This window comes from Gallinula chloropus, assembly GCF_964237585.1.
Source record: "Gallinula chloropus genome assembly, chromosome: 28".
Lineage (NCBI taxonomy): Eukaryota > Metazoa > Chordata > Aves > Gruiformes > Rallidae > Gallinula > Gallinula chloropus.
In genome coordinates, this window is record NC_140113.1 from 5,476,303 (window position 1) to 5,497,139 (window position 20,837).

General features: G+C 44.5%; 1 protein-coding gene across 1 annotated transcript in view; it reads left to right on the forward strand.

Moving 5' to 3' along the window:
• Positions 1 to 20,837, forward strand: part of DOT1L (DOT1 like histone lysine methyltransferase) — a gene marked incomplete at its 5' end in the record, with an annotated part of 61,718 nt that overhangs the window by 19,150 nt on the left and 21,731 nt on the right. The window contains 6 exons of the mRNA XM_084276505.1: positions 1,364 to 1,427; positions 2,957 to 3,185; positions 6,351 to 6,445; positions 8,791 to 8,853; positions 16,636 to 16,691; positions 19,905 to 19,984. Coding sequence (XP_084132631.1) covers positions 1,364 to 1,427; positions 2,957 to 3,185; positions 6,351 to 6,445; positions 8,791 to 8,853; positions 16,636 to 16,691; positions 19,905 to 19,984 — 587 coding nt within the window. The remainder of the gene's footprint in view (positions 1 to 1,363; positions 1,428 to 2,956; positions 3,186 to 6,350; positions 6,446 to 8,790; positions 8,854 to 16,635; positions 16,692 to 19,904; positions 19,985 to 20,837) is intronic.

The following is a 20,837-nucleotide window of genomic DNA, read 5'->3' on the forward strand; positions in this document are numbered from 1 at the left end:
ATGAAACTGCATTGCACTAATCCCTGGCACCAGGTACTTGTATCATGATCTGCTCAAGGTATTGCTTCCTCCTCTCAGGTTCATTTCAATTCTTTCATTGCAAGACTTGTTAGTCCCTTTCTTCCTCATGAAAAGTTCAAAGGGAGAAACCAGGGTTGAGCATATCTTGTCATCAAATCCATTGACTGGGATTTGTGGATAACACAGCAACTGCAGTGCTGGGACTTCAGTAGCTCTGGTGTCCTCACTGGGCTGGTTTAACTGGCCAGCAATACCAAATAAAAGAGAAACCCATCTGTTCCTAAAACTCACACTCCACTTACCTGTCTCTGGCTTTTCAAGGAAGTTATAAACCTGTAATTTTGGTAATAGTTTTAGTCTTTTTACTTCCTTTGAAAAAAATTTATCAGAAGAATTACTTGCAGCAGGTCAGACTGACAGATGGGTGTGAAGGAAAAGCAGCAGGTTACAGAACCACACGTGCTGTGCAGATGAAAACCCCTTTTCAGCCTTTTTGTTTTAACACAGAATTAAGCATGGGCAATTGAAAGCCTGAAGTGGGAGTCTGCAGCACTTGTCAGAGTGGTGTGCTGGCCAGTGTAGTGGTAAGGAGGATCACAAGAGACTAAAGAGCCACTTCTTTTGATGTCCCCTGGTCCCCCTGTCCTCTTCCTGATTTGGAGATGGCCACGATTTAATTCTCTTACTCTGTAACTTCTTGGATTCTTTTTCTTTTTGCTGCTGGGTTGTGAGTCTGATTACATAACAGATAATGTTCCTAGTAATATCTTCTCTTCCCTGACCTGAGATGAATTTATTTAATCCTCTCTGCTTCTGTCATTAGGGCATCTGCCTGAAATGACTGTAATCCTGACCAACCCATGAAGCAATCAGTATGCTTTTCTGATGGGTGGAATTTTAGATCATGTCCTGGGTCTGTCTGCATCTTCAGCCCCAGAGACAATTTGCAAAATTAGCAACTTGTCTCAGGGCTGCTTATCATGGAAAGAGGATGGAACAAGCTAGAAGAATTTCCAGATGTCTTAAAATTCTGTGCAGCTGACAGTATGGAAAAGAAGTAATGGACTGTAAGAATAGAAAACTATAATGAGCCATACTTTGAGTTCAGTCCTCTCTCCATTAGTTCAATAATCTAACAGTATTTGTCATGTACTCCTGGTCTCCTGGGGAATTTTTAAAGGTATCTGTACAAAGTCCTAAAGCTGTCTACATAACTACATGTTCTGCAAGAAACAAACCCTAAACAGCCACCTCCTCAGAGGATGTATTACCAAAAAGCACAAGGTTAAACCTCCAAACAGCCCTGTTTGTAACTGACCCTGCTCTCTTTCTTCCCACATAGCTTTGAAAGTATGCAGAGGCTTTGTGACAAGTACAACCGAGCCATTGACAGCATTCATCAGTTGGTATGTATTTACCTTGGTTGTGTGTGAGCTGTTGTGGACTGGTATGTTGTGAATTAAACCTTGACAGCTGTGGACTGTATGTGTGTTTAGTTGCATCACCAGTGTTCACTGCTTCCATTCTTTGGGGAGTTAATAAGCCTGATATTAAACCTTTTTTTCTTAGTAACTCCTGGGCAGTCAAGGAGTTAGTATTGGAGGGACATTCTTTAAAAAAAAGATAAAGATATATATATATATTTATTCCCCCAGCTGCAGATTTGCAAGCTGTTCCTCTTTAGTGTGCACTTTGGGCACCATTGTTTTGGCACTTAAAAGCAGCAGAGCTACCTTCAGGGGAAAGAAAAGGTTTCTCTGCATTTGATGTGCAGACGTTTCACAGGGATTTATCATATAGATTTACATTTGCATGGGGAAATCTGGGGCTAATTGGTACTTAAATAATCCATATGAACTCTCCTGTGTGTTGTGGAAGTGATCCATGGCTTAGGAATTTCCTTGCTTGACACTCAGTTCAGCTGCTCCCTTCTGTGGGATTGCCCTGGCAAAACTAGAACTTAATCTCTCTTCAGACCAATTTCACAAGGCTTTTGGTTTTCTTACCCCTGTAAAAGGTTGAAGCAAAATCTGAACAATGAATAATTGTAACTATCTGTTCAATTTTGAAAGTGCTGTGCTTATGGGCATTATTTGAATTGTGTGGTATTGTGGCACCAAGACTTTGTTTGCCAGGCTTGCCTTCTCTTTGTGGGTCCACAAGTTGTCCTTGTTTGGATTCAGGTGTCTTCATGCCCATATTGGTTAATAGTAAAAAATGTGAAGCTATTAAGCTTTTGCAATTGCTGTCTGAAATGGCAAACTTGATTGGTTCCATCTTCTTGCTATCTGTATCTCAGACAGAGGAACATTCAGGAGAGATCCTGGAGTTGTCCATTTTTTTGTTTGTTTTTCCTTATCAAGGGCAGAGGTAAACATTTTAAACTAAACTTTTATGTTTAGGACAGGGGTTTTATTCCTGACCAATAAAGGAAGCTCCATTTCCATCTCTTTCCTGCCACTCCCTGTTGGAATATGTATGATCCCTCCCAGCCTACAGTTCCTGAGAGAGAACAAACCTGCTGTTCTGTTGACAGTCCAGTCAACAGCAGCTCAGGGATGAGTAAATAAAAAATTGAGTAAAGGAACTTTTACATCTGCTCTGACTATATTCAGTGTGTATATATATATATATATACACTACATAATGTATATATTCAGTATAAAGCTTTACCTATTGATTTTCACAGCTCTTTAATTTCCCTTTTGCCACCTGTTCTGAGCATATCTGAACTTACCTGTTAATTGAGCTCAGACAAAGCAGAGCGCAGCCGGTGCCGCGTGATTTCTTGAGCATCAATTTGATCTTTACAGAGCACCCTCAGACCAGCTCGAGAGAGAGAGGGGATGGGAGGGAATTGCTGGTTCTACACAGCCTTCTTCTGGTCACGTTTGCTGGCCCTCATGCTGGGTTTGTATCTTCTTCTGCACTGTAGTGGAAAGGAACCACCCAACCGATGAAACTCAACACTCGTCCCTCCAACGGGCTCCTCCGGCACATACTACAGCAAGTGTATAACCACTCCGTGACTGACCCAGAGAAACTGAACAACTATGAGCCCTTCTCCCCAGAGGTTTATGGAGAAACCTCCTTTGACTTAGTGGCCCAAATGATAGATGAGATTAAAATGACAGAGGATGACTTGTTTGTGGACTTGGGCAGTGGTAAGTGACTAATACCCTAACTTGGTTTTCTTTTTATCTCTTTACTTGCTGTTTTTCCCTTTCTTTTAAAAAATAAAAAGTGAAAGTCATGTTTGGAAAGTAAACCAAGAGTAAATGTTGTGTTACAGGGTAAGCACCTGTCCTAGATAATCCCAAATGATGCCTCTGCTTTTTATGACAAGATTAAATAGACCAAACAGACATCCCAGACCTTCTTCCCTGTGGTGGTAGTGAAATGTTGCCCTAGAAATACTATAAACCTTGTAGAAAACTCTTGGCTTCTGAGTTATTGGCAGATATCCTTTTAGAGAAGAGACAGCATTAAAAATGATGCTTGAAAGGTAACAATAGCAATTCCATTTCTAAGGATTCATCTGTTTTCAGTGGATTAAGATTATGCCCTTCATATCTGAAAATGTGATTTCTTGACCCTTCCCGTGCTGACATGAAACACTTTGTGTGGAATCTGAATGTGAAGCAGTTTATTTTCCCTCTGACAGACTTCTCAGTGTGTCAGAAAAGACTTTATAGTCAGCTTAAACAGCTGCCTTGTGAGACCCCACAACACCAACCTACAGCTGCATCCTGTGAATGGGTTAGGGTTTTAAAAGGAAATAGATGTTTCTGGTAAAGAAACCAGATATGACTCAGACATGTGGAAGAGATATACGAAGAAGATGATGGTTTTTGTTGCTAAAATCTGGTTCAGAGATGGATTCTGAAGTTTTAAATGAAGTATGTTTTGGTTTTGTTGATGGCATGATACAGGACTTCTGAGGAACATATTTTACATTTAAATATAGCAGGACTGCCATTCTCCCCTAAAACTTAATACATCTCCAGTCTGGGATCTTCAGTGATACCTTCCTTTTTTAAAAGCCCCTGCCACAGTGGGGCTCATGTCTGAAATGTCCTGTTTCAGTGACTTGTTTTCAGATGAGACATTGAGAAAGGCATCAGATCTGACAAACTATTTTCCATCTGGAAGAAAAAAAAATGCCATAGATGCTCGTGATTGTTTGTTCAGGAAGGTTTAAGAAGATCATATCTAAAGTCCTGTCTGTAGTGCTGCTGATTATGTAACAAGCTCAAATGTCAGATACTTTTACCTGCTCCCATCAGAAATAAAATCAGGTATTTATTGTTAACTTCCCCACTTCTAATTTTGGAGATTGCCCAACGTGATAAAAATTCAGTCTAGAATAAAGCCTGTCTGGAAGGAGCTGCTGTTTAAATTTAGAAGCTTTTGACCTTTAATGTGTGGAGCATTGAAACAATTAAAACCAGAACATAGTTGTTGAGTTTGTCCTGGAGGAGCAAACCTTCTGTAAATTGTAATCAGTGCAGTGGCAATGAAAACATGGCCAGGCTCTTCCCAGTGTCTGTGGGGACAGGACAAGGGGCGATGGGCTCCAGTTGGAGCACAGGGAGTTCCCCCCAATCTGGGGAAGAACTTCTTCCCAGTGAGGGTGAGGGAGCCCTGGGACAGGCTGCCCAGGGGGTGTGGAGTCTCCTTCTCTGGAGAGATTCCAGCCCCGTCTGGACACCGCCCTGTGTGCCCTGTCCCAGGGACCCTGCTTGGGCAGGGGGTGGGACCCCATGGGCTCTGGGGGTCCCTCCCCACCCCTGTGACTGTGTGAGTCTGTGTGATCAGGTGGTATATTGCATTGCAGCATGTTCCTCATCGTCCCTTTAGTCTTCATCCTTCTTGCTCTTCATAAATAAGAAACAGCTAAATGCTTCCCCCTCAAATCATGGGTTGTTCATGTTCTCTGCCCTGCAGAAATCCATACACCCATATTTGCACATGTATAAAATATGCATGTGTATGCAAAATGGGAATTGGCAAAACCCCCTCCAACCCTACCAAAACAAACCCCCACCAACAAACCCCCCTGTCAGCACCACATTGTGCCAGACAACATCATAGTGGTGATGGTTTAAATGCAGGAGTTCCACCCCTTCAATTACCAGCCTTGCTTCCTGCTGGCAGCCAATGGGATGGAAAACAGCAAGATGTTTTCTGTGCAAATGGGCTCTATCCTCTTAGATTCCTTGGTGTTTACCATGTGGTCCTCTGCAGAGTGATTAAGTGTGCTGGGGAGGCAGGAATGTGTTTTGTCATAGACAAAAAGCCATGCATCAGTGTGCTGCTGATGAATATGGGATGGTTTAAGAAAACTGTGGCTGTTGTAACAAGCATCAGATGATGTTTGCTTAGGTGTGTGCAAAATGTGGGTCACTCACACAGAGATAAATCGAATTACTATGTCTTTTTAAGATAACCCAAGGTGGGGGAGAAGGACCACGTTCAGGCAAGGTGCAGGAATGGCAGCTCATCAGCTGGTAGCATCTGATGAGAGGAGAACCTGGGGTGGTGGGAAGTCTCTTGAAATGTTGAGTTCTGAACCCTATAACACTTCCTGAAGTATTATTCTAAAGAAGCTCATATATGAATAAGCTTTAAATGTTCTCAGACATAGTCTAGCAATATTTATACTGGTTTTCACCATGAAATGCAGCACAATGACAAATGGTATAAGTATGTGACCAAGTATTTGTTTTGGACTGTGGTAGGATTTGTCTAACTTTTCAATTAATTGAGCAGTGAATTGTAATGTATTTGGTGGAATGTGTATAAAATTGGTGGACAAAAATAAAATGCAGTCCTGAAACCTGTTTGAATTTGTAAAAATGAGCCTGTGATATTTAATAAAAGTAGCTGTTTAATTATCCATGCTATATGTAAATGTTGTAGTTTTAGTCAACTTTCATCAAAATTGCTCAATGTATTGAAAAATGTAAACCTCAGATCTATGATACTACAATTGTTCTTCCCTATAAGAAAAGGGAAATTGCACTGCTTAATTTCTAGTTGGGATGTAAACTCTTGTTACTGAAAAGCAGGTTCTTAGCATTTCAGTTCTTGTAGGGAAATGGGACTTGGCTTTAGTAATGGATGTTTCCTTGAATCTGCTTTCCAGTTAAGTGATGGATGGAGGTCATACAGGAACAGTCAGGCACAACTGGGAGGTGAAATTGTACCCTGAAGCCTTGGCCCTGCATCACCTGCGTTTTTCCTGTTGCCTTTTGCTCTGAAAGGCCTTATCTCCCCTTGAGTTTCTACTGAAACTTGTTCTCAGGTTTGTTTTCTCTTCCCTGTAGGTGTGGGTCAGGTGGTGCTTCAAGTGGCTGCAGCCACAAACTGCAAACATCACTATGGTGTGGAGAAAGCTGATATTCCAGCCAAATATGCTGAGGTGAGTTGGTTTTGGAGCGAGTTGTGTGTGTGTGTGCCCTATGTGAAGGCCAACTCAGTGGTTCAGGATTGCTGTTAAGTGCTGTGCAGGAAGAAAACCAAGTGTCTCAGTCCTGGCTGCTTTGATTCTCAGGGCAGCATGACCTGGAGCCTGGCATACTTGGGAAAGAAGTGAATATTGAGGTGTTTCCTAGCAGTGCTTGTGGAGTGCACTAAATTCTTTCTGAAGTGATTTCAGGACTAGGAGATGTAAAGCTGTTTTAACAGCTTCTGCTTGTGGTAGTGATGCCTCTTTTTGGTGTCCTAAAGCTGAAGCTCAGCCTACTTATTTAACTGTTGTAGCCTCACTGATAAGGCCTGTGTTGGGCATCTGGTTACTAACTGCTCAGTAGGCATCTGGATGAAGCCATATAATAAGGAAACCATAGTGCTTAGGCAGGCAGTTTTCTTTACACTTCTAATCCTGTGCCACTGGGAACACATAAAGATAATCGGTTCCAAGACAAACCTAGAAGGCAAATGAGCAAACAATAAAGGTTAGTCATGCCTTACCATGAGAAGTTTACTTTCTTCAGTAGACTGAACAGAAACTTATCTCTCTGTATTGTTAAAACAAGCTGACTCAGCCTGTATAGGCTACAAAATTATACCTTATGAAAGGAGTGGGAGAAAAAAATTACCCTTGATCCTCCTCTTCAGTGGTGTGGGCAAAATTGTATAAACACAGTGGTGAAGAAGGATCAGACAAGGGTATAAAAATCCATTTGGTTTCTCCTGCCATGACCCAGTGGAAATTTCCAACTGGAGTGCTCTTTGCAGGCCTGGATTCTCTGAACTCAACTTTCCCTCTTCAACAGTGATCTTTAAATTCTTTCTTTCACTAATATCCCTTCACACTGTTGTGCATCTACAAGGCTGTAGTGGAAATGGTTAAAAGACAAACAAAAAATTCCCCACAAACTGAGTATGAAGAGTATGAACTCTTCAGTTTCAGAAGCAATGCCAGTTTTTCATAAGATTACTGGGTGAACAAAATGTACTGCATTATTTCCCTGGTTACAGGCAATGTCCTGTCAGATTTAACAGCTAAACAGCTGCTGCAGAGTCAGAACGTGTGAAGCTGCCTGTGTACAGCTAATCTGCCTTGTGCTGTGTGCAACAGACCCGTTTTCCTCCTCATCTATGACAAACATTTGGGGAAGGGATTGGATTAAGTTTCTAGTTAAGATTGGCTGTGGCAACACATCTCTGGTTACTGTGCTAATTAATGCAGATGACTCTGAAAAGCTTCAGCTGAAGAGGAAGAATGTGATGAATTTTGTCTTGGTGAAGTTGTCTTAAAAAAAAAATCCTACAGCACATGAAAATCCTGATGATGTTTGTGCCTTGTTCTACTGTGCTTGGGGGTGCCTTTGGATTGTAAAGAATTTTAAAGCACATCTGTCCACACTGTTTCACTGACCTGCTGGTGAAGGGCTTCACGACCTCCAGGCTGTCAGTGAAGTCAGAATTCTTGCTGTGCTTCTCACTGCGATCTCCTTTCTCTGCTACCTCCAAATTTGGAGTCAAATCCTCAGGATGAGGAGGTTTTCTGTACAGTCTTCCAAGATACTTGAGTTTCATGTTGTATAGGTGTAGCTGGACCCCTGCTGCCACACTGTAGTACTGATTGGTGCTGCATATTCTCAGTTTATACAGATGGGGACAAGATCTTGTACACCTGGAGCTCTGTAAGACACCAAGTGAACTTGATGTGTGGGGTTTTCAGTACCTTTGTCAATGGAAAACTGGTGCCAGCTACCTGGTTGTGTAGCAACAACCTTTCCTCCTCTGCACCCCCAGTCTGTAGTTCAATGCATTCTTCCTGGCTGCTCTGTCAAGTGCAATGCTCCTGTTTGCTATGGTGGTTTCTGCTTTCTTACTCACCCTCACAGACCTGTCTTCCTCCTGTTTGTTCCTTTGCTCTCTGGGCTTAGACTGGGCTGATTCAGCCGCCTCCTCCCTGTGGGATTACGTACCACAGCGTAGTAGCTACTTAAGGTTGCTCCAATTTTAGAGCTGAGCAGTGTCAACTCAGATTGTCCTGTGTATAATACATAACTGTGATGGAGAAGGATGCCAGCTTGGACTTGGCCTGGGTAAAGCAAAGGCTTTCTGAAGGAAACCAATCTGCAGTAGTTGTCTGTCTCCCTATTCTTTGTGTGTTAATGGCAAAAAACCTCAAAGCAACAAGAAAAAGTCTTGATGGTCAGTGAACACTGTCAGAGCTGCATCTCCTTGTGCTGCAATGGAGCTGGTGACATGAGATGTCCTAATTGGTGGCTTTGTTTTTGTTCCCTCTTCTAGACGATGGACAGAGAGTTCAGGAAGTGGATGAAATGGTATGGGAAAAAACATGCAGAATACACAGTGAGTGAAATTCAACTGAAAAACTTTGTGATCCATACTGATGTGCAGAATTTGCAAAGCCCTTTTCAGCCTTTCCCCAGCCACGTGGCAGTATGAGTCACTTCTGCTTCCTGGCTTTTGTCTTGATCCTGAGGATGGTGCTCTCCAAGATACCCTCCCTGGGCTCTCTCTTTGCCTCCCTTGATATGATGTTATGGGGAACACTTTCAGGTCTTTCCAGAAGCTCTTCTTTTAAAACATCATTTTAACTGGAGCTGCCACGTGTCTTCTCTTTGTATTAAAACTCCATTAACTTTTTCCTTTCCCCCTTTTCTCTCCGTGCTGGGGAGCTTTTGAAGTAAAAGTTTGGAGTAAACTTTGGAAAATGGCAGTTCCAACTTGGGTTTCTGAAATCTCCTGCTAGAAAATAAGCTGAGGCTTTGGTTCTGCAGGCAGATGAAGGTGGGGTCACCTGGGATGGGGGGTGAATGGGATGGGATGGCAGGGGTTTCAACATTGGGGAGCATGGGGTTGAAGTTCTGGATGAATGGGGATACTGTGAGATTAGAGCATAAACCTGCAGGACCAGTTAACAGGGTAGATGGTTTGTAGCTGGAGGTTAAGGGGTGGGTTGTAGGCAATTAGTTCTGGTTTGGAAAGGATTGGAATTAGGTGCTGTGAGGTTAGAGCTAGAGCAGGAGGGGTAAATGGGTCATCACAGGACACCTCTGTACACAGGGCTAGGCACCATGATGAACTAGCTTTTCCCATCCTCTAAATGTCATTTAATCACTGTGGATGTGTTTTCCACTCTGAAATGACCATGTGAAGCACGTGCTGAGTCAGACACTCTCTTGTATCATTGCTTCCTCTTTTCCTTTTCTCCTCCTTCATAACTGCCATTAAGAAAATCTGCTCCCTTGTTCATCACTTCTCAGTGAGGAAACACTTGTAATCATTGTACCTGAGGAACCCCTGGAGAATGGATCAGGGTTGTTCCCTGATTGCTCAGAGAAGTTGGGCAGAAGGTGCAGCTGGCAATGTGAGCAAGTGCTTGGGGAATTACTTCTTCATTTTCCTTTTGTACAGTCACTGTTGCCACGTTACTGGGAAGGTTGGAACCATGTGGCTTGCACCATCCCAGCAGCGTAGGATCAAATGTAGGTCATAGATGGCCAGCCTTTATTTCCCCATTTTCTGGGTCTGCTGGGATCCCTGGTGCATTTTAGAGGCCTTATCTTGTAATGAAGGCTGCTCCAGCTCTCCCTTTGGGAAGCAGGCTGGAGAAGGTGATAGTGCCACATGCCTCTGCATGTTTCTTCCTGGAATATCTTTCCCATAGAGCAGGATTTTCTTCAGAGGGATGCTGGGCCTGCTGTGGGACTAGTTTGCAGCAGGATTGATACCAGGCTGCTAACTCCTTCCTGCTGTGGAAGCACTGTGAATGCTTTACTTTTCATGAAGTGGCCATATGGCATTTTTCCATTGTGTCACCCAGCTGGCATTACATGAAAGGAATTGTTACTGAAGATACTCTGCTTATGAGCTGTGTAATTTAAAGAATAGGCTAGAACTTGGACTAAAATATTGAAAGCATATTGGCTGCCCTAGGCAACAAGCATTCCCATATTGTGCCTTCCGAGTGACAGGGGCTGGGGCTATACTGAAACAAAGCTACTTAGGTTTTTTGCTAGGTTCTTTGGCTTTTATAACTCTTTTCTGAAGTGTTAAGAGCAAAATTGCTTTTTCTTGAGTTGGCAGCCTGCTTTCCTGAGAAGGGCTGAGCACTTGCAGCACTTCTTGACTAAAGGCGAGTTAAGCTTCCTATCACCTTGTTGTAGTGATGCCTGAAGACAGATATTTGGTGTTTCACACAGACACACAAGGCAGATTTTATTTTTATTGCTTTGTCAAACATCCCAGGCATAGGTTTGCTGCACAGTACAATGTTTACTTTAGTAACTTTTTAGCTGGCATCTTCCCTAGGTGACTGTCAGTAAGCAGAGAGCAAGCTTGTCTCATAACACAGCTAGAAAACACTGGACTAAAAGCCTAGCATCATTATCTTTCTGAAAAACAACTTTGTCACTGGAAAATAGAGTCCTAGAATTCCAAATGCTGGAAATAGAATATGCTCAAATTGAAAGGGTCTGTCATCAGCAGAGCTTAACTTGAGAGTTCCACTCTAATGTTTTAGGCAGTCATCTGAAAAATAAATATTTTAAGAAGGAGGAGTTGGGGGAGGGAAGCTTGGCAGAATTTCAGTGGGAAGAAGTCTCAGAGCCCACCTGCAGCTTTGAGTAATGTGGACAGTGGTTTTCACTTCATGCACTGAACAGCTGCCTTGCTATAAAAATACAAACTGTGGTCCATAACAGCAGCAGTAAATCTGGGGGTTGGGCCTGCAGGTTTGGGGTTTATTTGAACAGCCAAGACCCTAGTACAATCCCAGGGTTTGGCTTCCTCACTGAAAAGGATCTTGCTTGTCTTTAAGTCTTGTCTTTTAGCTAGCACTCTTTTGGTGAGGCAATAATTGATGCCCTTACCGGATCTGCAATCATCAGATTCACTTCCTCACCTTTCCCACCCAACTATTGTTCCTGCTGCTGGATGTTCTGAGCTGGGACACGTGAGTTCTGATGAGCACTGTCCAGTGACAGTGTTGAAAATAACCCCTGACTGTCCAGGTAGCTTTCCTTTGGTCCACAACTTAGAACAAAATATCTTTAAAGAAATGAATCTGTACTAAATAACTGTCAAATACATGCAGATCTTTTCAGTGAAGAAATCAGTTGCAGAGTCACTGTGAGGTGGTAATTGCACCTTAAACTTCTCCAGTAGCTCGTGGCAAAGTGTCCTGAGGCGTGCTGGGTGCCTGAGGCTTCTGCAGAGCTGCAGCTGCCAGTTAATGGGTCATCGCTGCAGTTTTGGAGGGGCATGAGAGGAGTGGGAGGAAGGTTGCTGATGATATGTTGGCTTGTAAGTCTCCTGATCTTCAGCTATGGTGGGTAATCATATCTCATAACCCTGTTAAATGAGCCGAGTCATGTTAAATGACAGGCCGTTCAATCTCATGGTTCCAACTGGGAAGAAAACCCCAAGAGACTCAACGCTTTCCAACAACAATAATTCCTAGTTTTTACATTCAATTTGCATGTTTCAACTTGTAATATTTACATCCCTCTGCTGTTATTTAGGTTCATCTTCTCCTCAACTCCCCTGCTGCCTTAATTCCTGGTTGGTTAGGGATAATCATTTCCTTTGCTAGTCTTCTGTGTTGTGTTTGGAGGGAACACATTATGCTTCTTTCATCAGCTGCTTCAGTGTTTTGGATGAGAATGTCCCACTTCCAACACATCTCACTTTGTTTCAGCTCCTTTTATCTTCTCATTTCTCTTCCCATGGAACTCAGTCTCCAAGCTTAGCCGTACCACATTCTTTTCCAGAAGTCTCCTGAAGGAAACCAGGAGACTTCTAAGGTCATTAGGCCTAGATAATTAGAGAGCCCTTCTTGGGGAATTTCTGCACATGTGCAGTCATTAAATTAAGAAGCAGTACTGCAATTAAGAGGCAGATGGATTTTCATGGTTTCTAACTGTAAATAGCCTCATGTGGCCTCAAAATCGAAGCTATCTCCAGGTATGTAGGGCACAGTGCTGAGACTGGCATGCAGAACAGAGGGCTCAAGTGTTCTTCCTGGGATACCCTTGAAGAAAGTTGTCCTCAGTACCTACTACCTGTTGTACTCTTCTGCTAAGGGAAGGTATTCTCCCAGTCAGAGCTTAGAGTAGGTCTCTACAAGTGCAGCTGGCTGCAGTCACACATTGGACTTCTGAAGACATGGATTTGTTGTGGTTTAGTTTACCCAGGGTTGTTACAACAGATTATCTCCCCCTGTTCCATAAAAGCTCATTGTAGCAGTAGGTGGAAACGATGTACAAGCCTTCAGAATAACCTCAGGAAAACACATGTCAGCGTAGCTGAAGGTTGGGAGTTTGGCCAGGTTGACATCTCTGACGTACGTGCCAACAGCTCAGAGGGAACTGAAGATGCTCTGTGGTTCAGCCCCACGGATTAGAGGTGATGTTTGTTGGGCCTCAATCAGTGGAAGCCTGGCTTCTCCAAGCTTGCAGGCTCATCTTGGAGTTTGGGGTGTCGTATCTATCTTGTTTTCCTGGAAATCTCTGTTCTGAGTGACAGAGTGATTTGTGTAGGAGTTTCATTGTCTCTTGTTGCCTGATACCAGCTGCTGGGGGATAACTGACATCACTTGTACTTAAAAACTTCCATTGCTCACAGTATCCTGCAGCTGAGGGAAGGGCAAGATATCTTTTTGTCCCAGATATTTTTGAATGCCCCATTTCAGCGGGAAACTTGATGTTTTGGTATTTGAAAAGCCCTCCAAACGTCCCCAGTGGCTTTGAACCGATGCCACACTTTGGAGGTTTGGATTTGTGCCTCCAGTTATTTTTGAAAAGAACAGGAACCTAAAAATAACCATGTGTACTTTTTCCAAGCAGAAACGACTGGGGTTTTTTTTTTTTTGTGAGCCAAGTGTTTGCATGGAGGCTGCTGGAACAAGGCAGCCTGTGTGAATTTATGGCTTTGTGGAGCCAGTCAGACAGTGTTACCAGAGAGACTCCCAGCCAAGTGCTGGGGTGAGAATGGAGCTCTCCTCCACAGCCCAGGGGCTTGACCTTCATAAACTGTTGCTCTGCTACGTGATGAATCCAAACCCACTGGTGTCTACCTCTTGTTGCTTCCCCCTGAGCTCTGACCTACTGGTTTTCTTCGAGCTACAGGAATCAGATGCCATGGAGGGTATCTGCAGTCTCTGTAGAGTGAATTTATCTGTTGAAAACCTGAATAAAAACCTGGTTTTGGCTTCTAAACTTAGAAACAATGCAGGCTGGCAGCTCTCTGAAGCGGATTTCACTGAGCTAATTATCCTTTTAGATAAAGCACTCCTGCATTGTCTAATCAGATGAAAATATCTGCATTACAGATGGTCCCTTCCATTCATTATTCACTAAGGAGATTAAGTTTCGAGGAGAGAAGAGGAACACGATGGGGGTGGGGACACTGGTGGGAAGAGATTGAGTGTGTCCCTGAAGCTGTCACTGCTGCTTTGCCTGAGCATGCCACCTTCTCCTTAGCTGACCATAATGGATCTTGTTCTTCTACTGGCCTAGCTGCTGCAGCCCCTGACTGCCTGGGCTTTCCTTGTCACTGCTTGTGTTGCTCTCAAAATGATTGTGATCCACAGAGCTGACTGGGATTTTGTTTTAGGGGGGGGGTGTTGGATTTCCTGTGTCAGTTGATGGGGAAGGCCCTGCTGTCCTCCTTTGGGTCCATAATTTATTGATTACTGCTCCCCAAATACAGTAGGTAAAGAAACTGGTTGTCAGGAGCAGTGAGTTGGGTAGCTCTTGTACTCTGCTTTGAATTCACTGATCCAGGAATCACTGCCTTGCTTCCAGAGGGGAGAAAATAACCAGTTTTCTCCTAACCACAGTCAATCATCTGGGTATTCCTGTACTCCAGTATTTTTCCTGGTGAGATTTTTTCCCTCAGCTGTTGGCTGGGTTTGCACTAGGGTGGCATTACAGGGCAAAAATAGCCAGGTTTAAGCAGGGCTGTGGTTCAGTTCAATTGTACTGTGGCTGTATCTTGCAAAAGTGTGTGTGTGGGAAGCTTTCAGCCTCTATTTTATATAAAATAATCAGGTTATGGTGTGGAGATCTTGGTTATACCCACACCAGCATGGCAGATGTATAATGTAACTGGATCCAAATCAAGTATAACAGCCACTTAGGTTCAATTTCAGGACCCTTCTTTGAAGCTTAGTATTTCAAACTCAGTTTCATGCTACACTGGTTCTTTGTTCTCATGCTGGACTCTGGCTTTATAATCTTGCTTCCTCATTTCTCAAGTGGCTTTTCTTTCTCCTCTTAGTGTTCAAAACCCTCATGTAGACATTAGAAGCTGATTGTGTGGCATGGAGGCTGCAATCTAGAAGCTAACTTCCAAAAATTGTTGTAAAAGAAGTGCTGTTGCCTTGCATGTGGGTTTTCTTCTGCTGTGTCTTGGTTACCCCACCAAGAAACCGTTTATTAGAAGGACAGAAAAGAGTTTGTGACAAAAATATCTCTTAAAAAGAATCTAGGGATGGTCACCATTCACAAATGGGGTGCAAAAGAGCCCTGAAAAAATGTATGGGGTGAGAAAAACTCAATACTCTTTAGCTACTCTGATACTGTGTTGAGTTTCTGCTTTAGAGTTTGAAAACACCTGGTAGTATCTGTGAGGTTGGAACTCTGAGTTGTCTCTAACATAGGCTTTGTTTTAGCTACAGTGGGGATACCAGAACATGCATCCCCTCCCATCAGGTCTGAGAGCACAAGAACTAATTCTGGTTTGAAATCTGAGGTTCTGCCTAACTTCTGTTACTCTAACCTGCTGCTTTCAGAGTGTTTTGTTTCTACTACTTCAAGTTCTTTGCAGAGTTCTTGATCTTTTGCCCAAGAGCCCTCGATGCTTCTCCCTCAGACACAGTGTGGAGCAGCAGGGTGTTTAGACTGACTTCTTTAGGGTTTTTAATCCACCCCCATCCCAAGAAGCACCCCCACTCCTGCTGGCAGGGGTGGCTTTGTCCTTTGCAGTGGCTCAGGGAGGTTTTCCTCCCCCTGTCTGTGGCTCAGAGTGGTGTCCGGCTGCTCTCCTGGGATGAATAAGCTGTGGGTGAAGGCACCAGGTTCTGGTGCTTCACTGAGACAGGTATCCTGGCTTGGAAGTAGCTCAAGTGTGTCTGCATTGCAGTGTAGGCACTTCTCTTTGAGTTGTCACTAAAGGAGAATAAGTGCTGGCATGTGAAATGCTCAGTTCTTCCTCTACAAAGGAATATATGCAGAAAAAGGATGCTAAGAAGCCACTGTCATTGCTTTGATGTTCCCAAGGTTCTGATAGAAGCCATCATCTTCATTGCCCCTTCAAAGTCTATCACCACCATTAATTATACAGTTGCATATTATTTTTGCCTTTCCTCCTCTTATCTTCTTCCCCCAACCCTCCTTCTGCCTCACTTGTGGCACGGTGAGGCAGCATGGCCTGCAGATGATTCCCCTCTCATCTCAAAAGCACAACTGAGAAAACGTTAAATCAGTGGCAAAGCTATGGAGTTGGGGGTATTAACCTGGGACTTCTTGTGCTTTCAACAGAAAGGTGCTGTCTAAGCCACTGAAGCCATAATTATTTTCAAATAAGGCCTCTATGTTCTGGGATTTCCAGCTTGGAAGTGTTGGAAGCATTCAAGATTTATATTTAGTACCACTGAAAAATCAGATGCTTGTCTGTCTGTCTGTCCCAACAAGAGCCTGGATTGTGAGCCAGTGTTTGGAGCCAGCTGTGCTGAGTCTCTTTGCCCTGGTTCCCCCACTGCTAAGAGGGGCTGGTTGAACTGGGGGGGGCAGTAGGGACTTGAAGAAGCACTTGCTGATTGTTTCTGGTACTGGTGCTGTGTGGCAGTGATGGGTTCTGTGTGGCACACAACCCTCCTAGGGCATCAGTGGTGTTCAGGGACACCATCCATCCTGTGGTGGGGGAGCAGCCAGGAGTGGGAGCAGAGAGCACCTTTGGGAGCAAGGCATGGGCAGAGCATCCCTGCTGGGATGTCCTGGGGGTTTATTCAAGGCTTCAAGTAGTGGTGCAGGGCGTTTGTCCTTCTTGGAAGGAAAAGGGGTGCAGAGAAGGGAATTTTAACTGCTGTACATGTGTGTTTTTGTGTTGTTTGTCTTTTTTTTTAAGCTGGAAAGAGGTGACTTCCTCTCAGAAGAATGGAGAGAGAGAATTGCCAACACAAGGTACAGTACAGCCATTGAACACTGCTTTATGAACTGAGTATCTGGGAGTGTGTGGAGTGGAAATTGGGAGCCCAGCCAGCTTTTTATATAGAATTTCTGTACAAATACCAAAAGCCTATCTGCCAGCTCTTGTACTGGCCTCTTTCTGTCTAGAAGAATGGGTTTAAATGCATGTCCCAGGATATTACATACAAGGGTGTATCCAAGATAAATTCTGCTTATGCAGATAGTATAAACCTCTGTTCTGCAGATCCCTGGAGTTGGTGTCAGTGATTCTGGCAGCACGTTAATTATTTTGGCTATTGGTTCACTCAGCTGGGCTCACTTTCCTCTTAAAAAAAGCAAAAGACCCAAGTGAGTCTGTTCCAACTTAAAATTGGGAATTCATTTAAGCTGTTTGTCTTCAAGATTTATTCCTCTCAAGGTCTGTACAGAGAGTTAGACTCCTTTTTGATGGCAGCAAAAAGGGAGAAAATGTGTTAAAAAACAATAAAATATTCTTTATTTTTCAAAGCTTTGCATTCTTTCAGCCTTATGGATGGGGAAAAAGTCTTCTTGGCCACCTTGTTATAGAATCACAGAATATTTAAGGTTGGAAAAGCCCACTAAGCTCATGAATTCCAACTGTCTGTCCAGTACCACCATGTCAACTGAAACGTGAGGGGATGGAAGACAGATACCAGAGGGTTCTCTGGAAGCATTGCAGCAATTTGTGGCTTGCTTCCAAGTGGTTGTTTTAAGAGTACTCCAGCAAGAAGGCATCTGCCAGGCTGATGGCTTGTGCATTGTTGTGTACCTCAGCCCTTTAATTTGTGCACAGGCTTGTCCCAGGCTCACGGCATCGCAGCATCGTGCTCTGGTGTTTGCTATTCCAAACACACGCTGCTCTGCTCTCTGTGCAGCTTCCCCTGCAACAAATGGAATTTTCTTGTTTCATTCTTTGTAGCTGAAGCACAGCTGACTGCATGCAGAACCACTGGTAGAGGTGTGTTTTGTATGGGATGCAGCTGACTGTACGCTGAGGGATGCTCTGATCCAGAAATACACAAAAGAGCTTCTTGCTCACAACCACTGAGCCAGCAGTGTGCTGGGGGCTGAGAGAGACAATGGGGCCCTGGGGGGCATCAAGGGGAGTGTGGCCAGCAGGTCACAGGAGAGGATCCTCCCCCTCTGCTCTGCCCTGGTCAGGCCCCACCTGGAGTGTTGTGTCCAGTGCTGGGCTCCCTGGGATCAAACAGCCAGGGATCTCCTGGAGAGAATCCAGAGGAGGGACAGAGATGCTGAAGGGGCTGGAGCATCTCCCCTGTGAGGAAAGGCTGAGTGAGCTGGGGCTGTTCAGCCTGGAGAGAAGAAGACTAAGGGGGGACCTGATTAATGTTTGTAAATATCTTAAGTATGGGATGCAGGGGAAATGGGCAGCCCCTTTTCAGTGTCTGTGGGGACAGGACAAGGGGCAATGGCTGCAAGTTGGAGCACAGGAAGAACTTTTCCCCAGTGAGGGTGAGGGAGCCCTGGGACAGGCTGCCCAGGGGGTGTGGAGTCTCCTTCTCTGGAGAGATTCCAGCCCTGTCTGGACACCGACCTGTGTGCCCTGTCCCAGGGACCCTGCTCTGGCAGGGGGTTGGTCCCCATGGGCTCTGGGGGTCCCATCCCACCCCTGTGAGTCTGTGAGTCTGTGTTTAGGTGTTTGTGTGTGTTCTGAGTGCCAACTGTTCAGCATCTGCTCCTCAAGACTGCAGACTGGCTGCTGAATCCAGATCAGAGCCATCCAGTCAGTGGGTTGAAACATCCCCCTTCCCGTGAGCGTGGCCAGGACAGGCAGATGTGTTTGTCCCAGGCCGGGGCTCTACGTGCCTGAGCGCTACACACGAGCAGCTCTGCCTGTGGCTTCGCAGTACGTGCAGAGCAGAGGGCTGGGATCAAGGTGGATGGGAGGGGGATGTACAAAACACCCTGCCAAAATGAACACTGAAAAAACATGTCTCTGGCAAGCTGGGTCTTTTTCCCTTCCTTCCCTGGATGTTTTCTAGCCCCATTAATATGCTTGGCTCTTTTGCAAAGCCTCTTTCTTGGCACGTGTGGGAAGGAGGAGGAAGAAACCTCTGCTAGCCTCACTTGCCAGGCAGGGTTTCCCAAATTTCCAAGAGCAAGGCATAGCAAGAATAACTCTTTTCGGTCCCCCTTGGTGTATAAACCTTTTTTTTCATCCCTAAGTTTTAATAGCTTTGGCTGCTGCTCTTAAACCCAGTGTCCTTGTTGAACGTGTTTAATATATGTGGAGGGGCACAAGGAGGGGAGTTTTCAATCAGACCTCTTGCAAAAAAGATCTGGTCTTCATGTCCAAACACTGTGCTGGGCTGCCCATCACAGTCTGGGTGCTGGGTGCTCAGCAGCTTCCGAGGGTTCTTGTTGGGAGCTGGTAGGAAATGAGCACCAGCCACAATTAACCCAGGCCCAGACCCTTAAAAACAAAAGGGCTGTTTCTTTTTAAATCTCTGTTCCATTTATTTCCTGAATGGTTTTGTCTCTTGTGTGATTCTACATACGTGCAGGTTTCTTTGTTTCCAAACAACTGGATTTTTTTTCAGGAATAACCCCCCCCCCAAATTTGATTCCCAAACCCAGAAAGAGCTGCAAACCCTCCCTTGTGGGTTAGGAAGGAGGGCTGGGTTTCAGGCAGGCAAACTCTGCTGAGAGATGTCAACTGCCTAGAAAATACATTGGGTATTTTCATGAAGAAGTAGCATGATGTGAAATGTGTGTGTGCTGGAGATTCTGTTTCCATGTGTAGATGAACTGTGAGTGTTAATGTGAGTGTGTGTTGGTAGCTGTTGCTGTGTTGGTGTTGATCTCACCGTGGCAGAGGGGTGAAAACACTTTGCACCTTGTTTTTATGTTGAAACATCAGGTGTAAAACTCAGCTGTGTGCTGAGAGGAGCTGCCAGAGCAGGACAGCTTCTGAGGTTTTTAAGTGTAATCCAGTGGGCAGCATCTGAATGCTGAAGGTGAAGTCCTGGGCTGTGTCCCTGTGCAAGAAGAAAGCATTTTGTGAGGTGGAAGTAGCTGTATGGTCAGGGACAAGCAGCATTTTTCCATTTCACAAGTGCCAGCCAGGCTGTAAGTGCTGGTGAGTTGTGGCTGGGGGTAGTTGTGTGTCTTTACTTGGGTACCAATTGCCTGTCCCTGCTGATTAACTGGACCCTTGTCTTGCAGTGTTATTTTTGTGAATAACTTTGCCTTTGGTCCTGAGGTGGATCACCAGCTGAAGGAGCGATTTGCAAACATGAAGGAAGGTAACAAATTGAACTTAGAACCTTTGTCCATTGGCTCCCTGCTTGCTGTGGGACTGGTGGTGGTGAGGGCTTAGTGACAGCTGCCAGAAGCCAGGTTGGTGGGTTTGGTTCTGTGCTTTGCCAGGCCCAAGGGCCTGTACCACAGCAGTTATTTGTTGGGCTTGTTAGTTCCCTTCTTGATATCTGCTCTGACCTACCTGATGGCTTGGAGGGAGCTCTGTGTGTGGAGACTCTCTGGGTGGGAGGAACTGGTACTGGTCCTTTCTTACCCGGTATGAGAACTGACAGAAGATGCAGTGCCCAAGACTGGAAAGCTTCCTGACCCCACAGGCATGGCTCTGTGTATGCCATTCCTGCAACTGCACACTGAATCCACTTCCTGGATTCTCCTAGTTAAAATTGCTCAGTTAAATACTGAGCATTGATGATGTAAGTATTCAAACAGGGATGCTGTTGCTGGACATGTGCTTCTTGAGAAGTCACACTGCAGACACTGGTGACTGGAACCATCCTGTAACCCCCCTGTGGCCCTTACATTGCCCAGGGCATCTTTTTGCTCCTCTTAACCACTGGGATAAGTGATTATTGTATTTGATTATGGTAGAAATTACAAAAATAAGTACTTCTGAAAAGAAAAATGTGTGGAATGACCAAAGGAACTGCAGCTTCCCATGGTCCAGCTGTGTGCTAAAGGGAATAATGTGGCTGTTGGGCTCTGATGCAAACCATAAAACCCCCAAACTGAAGCTGTTCTCTTTCATTTTAATGGTTAAGTCTTTTTTTTTTTAGTTAAACCCTGTGTTGAGCAGTGGCTTGAGGGAAGTGGCAAGGTGGGGAAGGTTCAAGAGCTCTT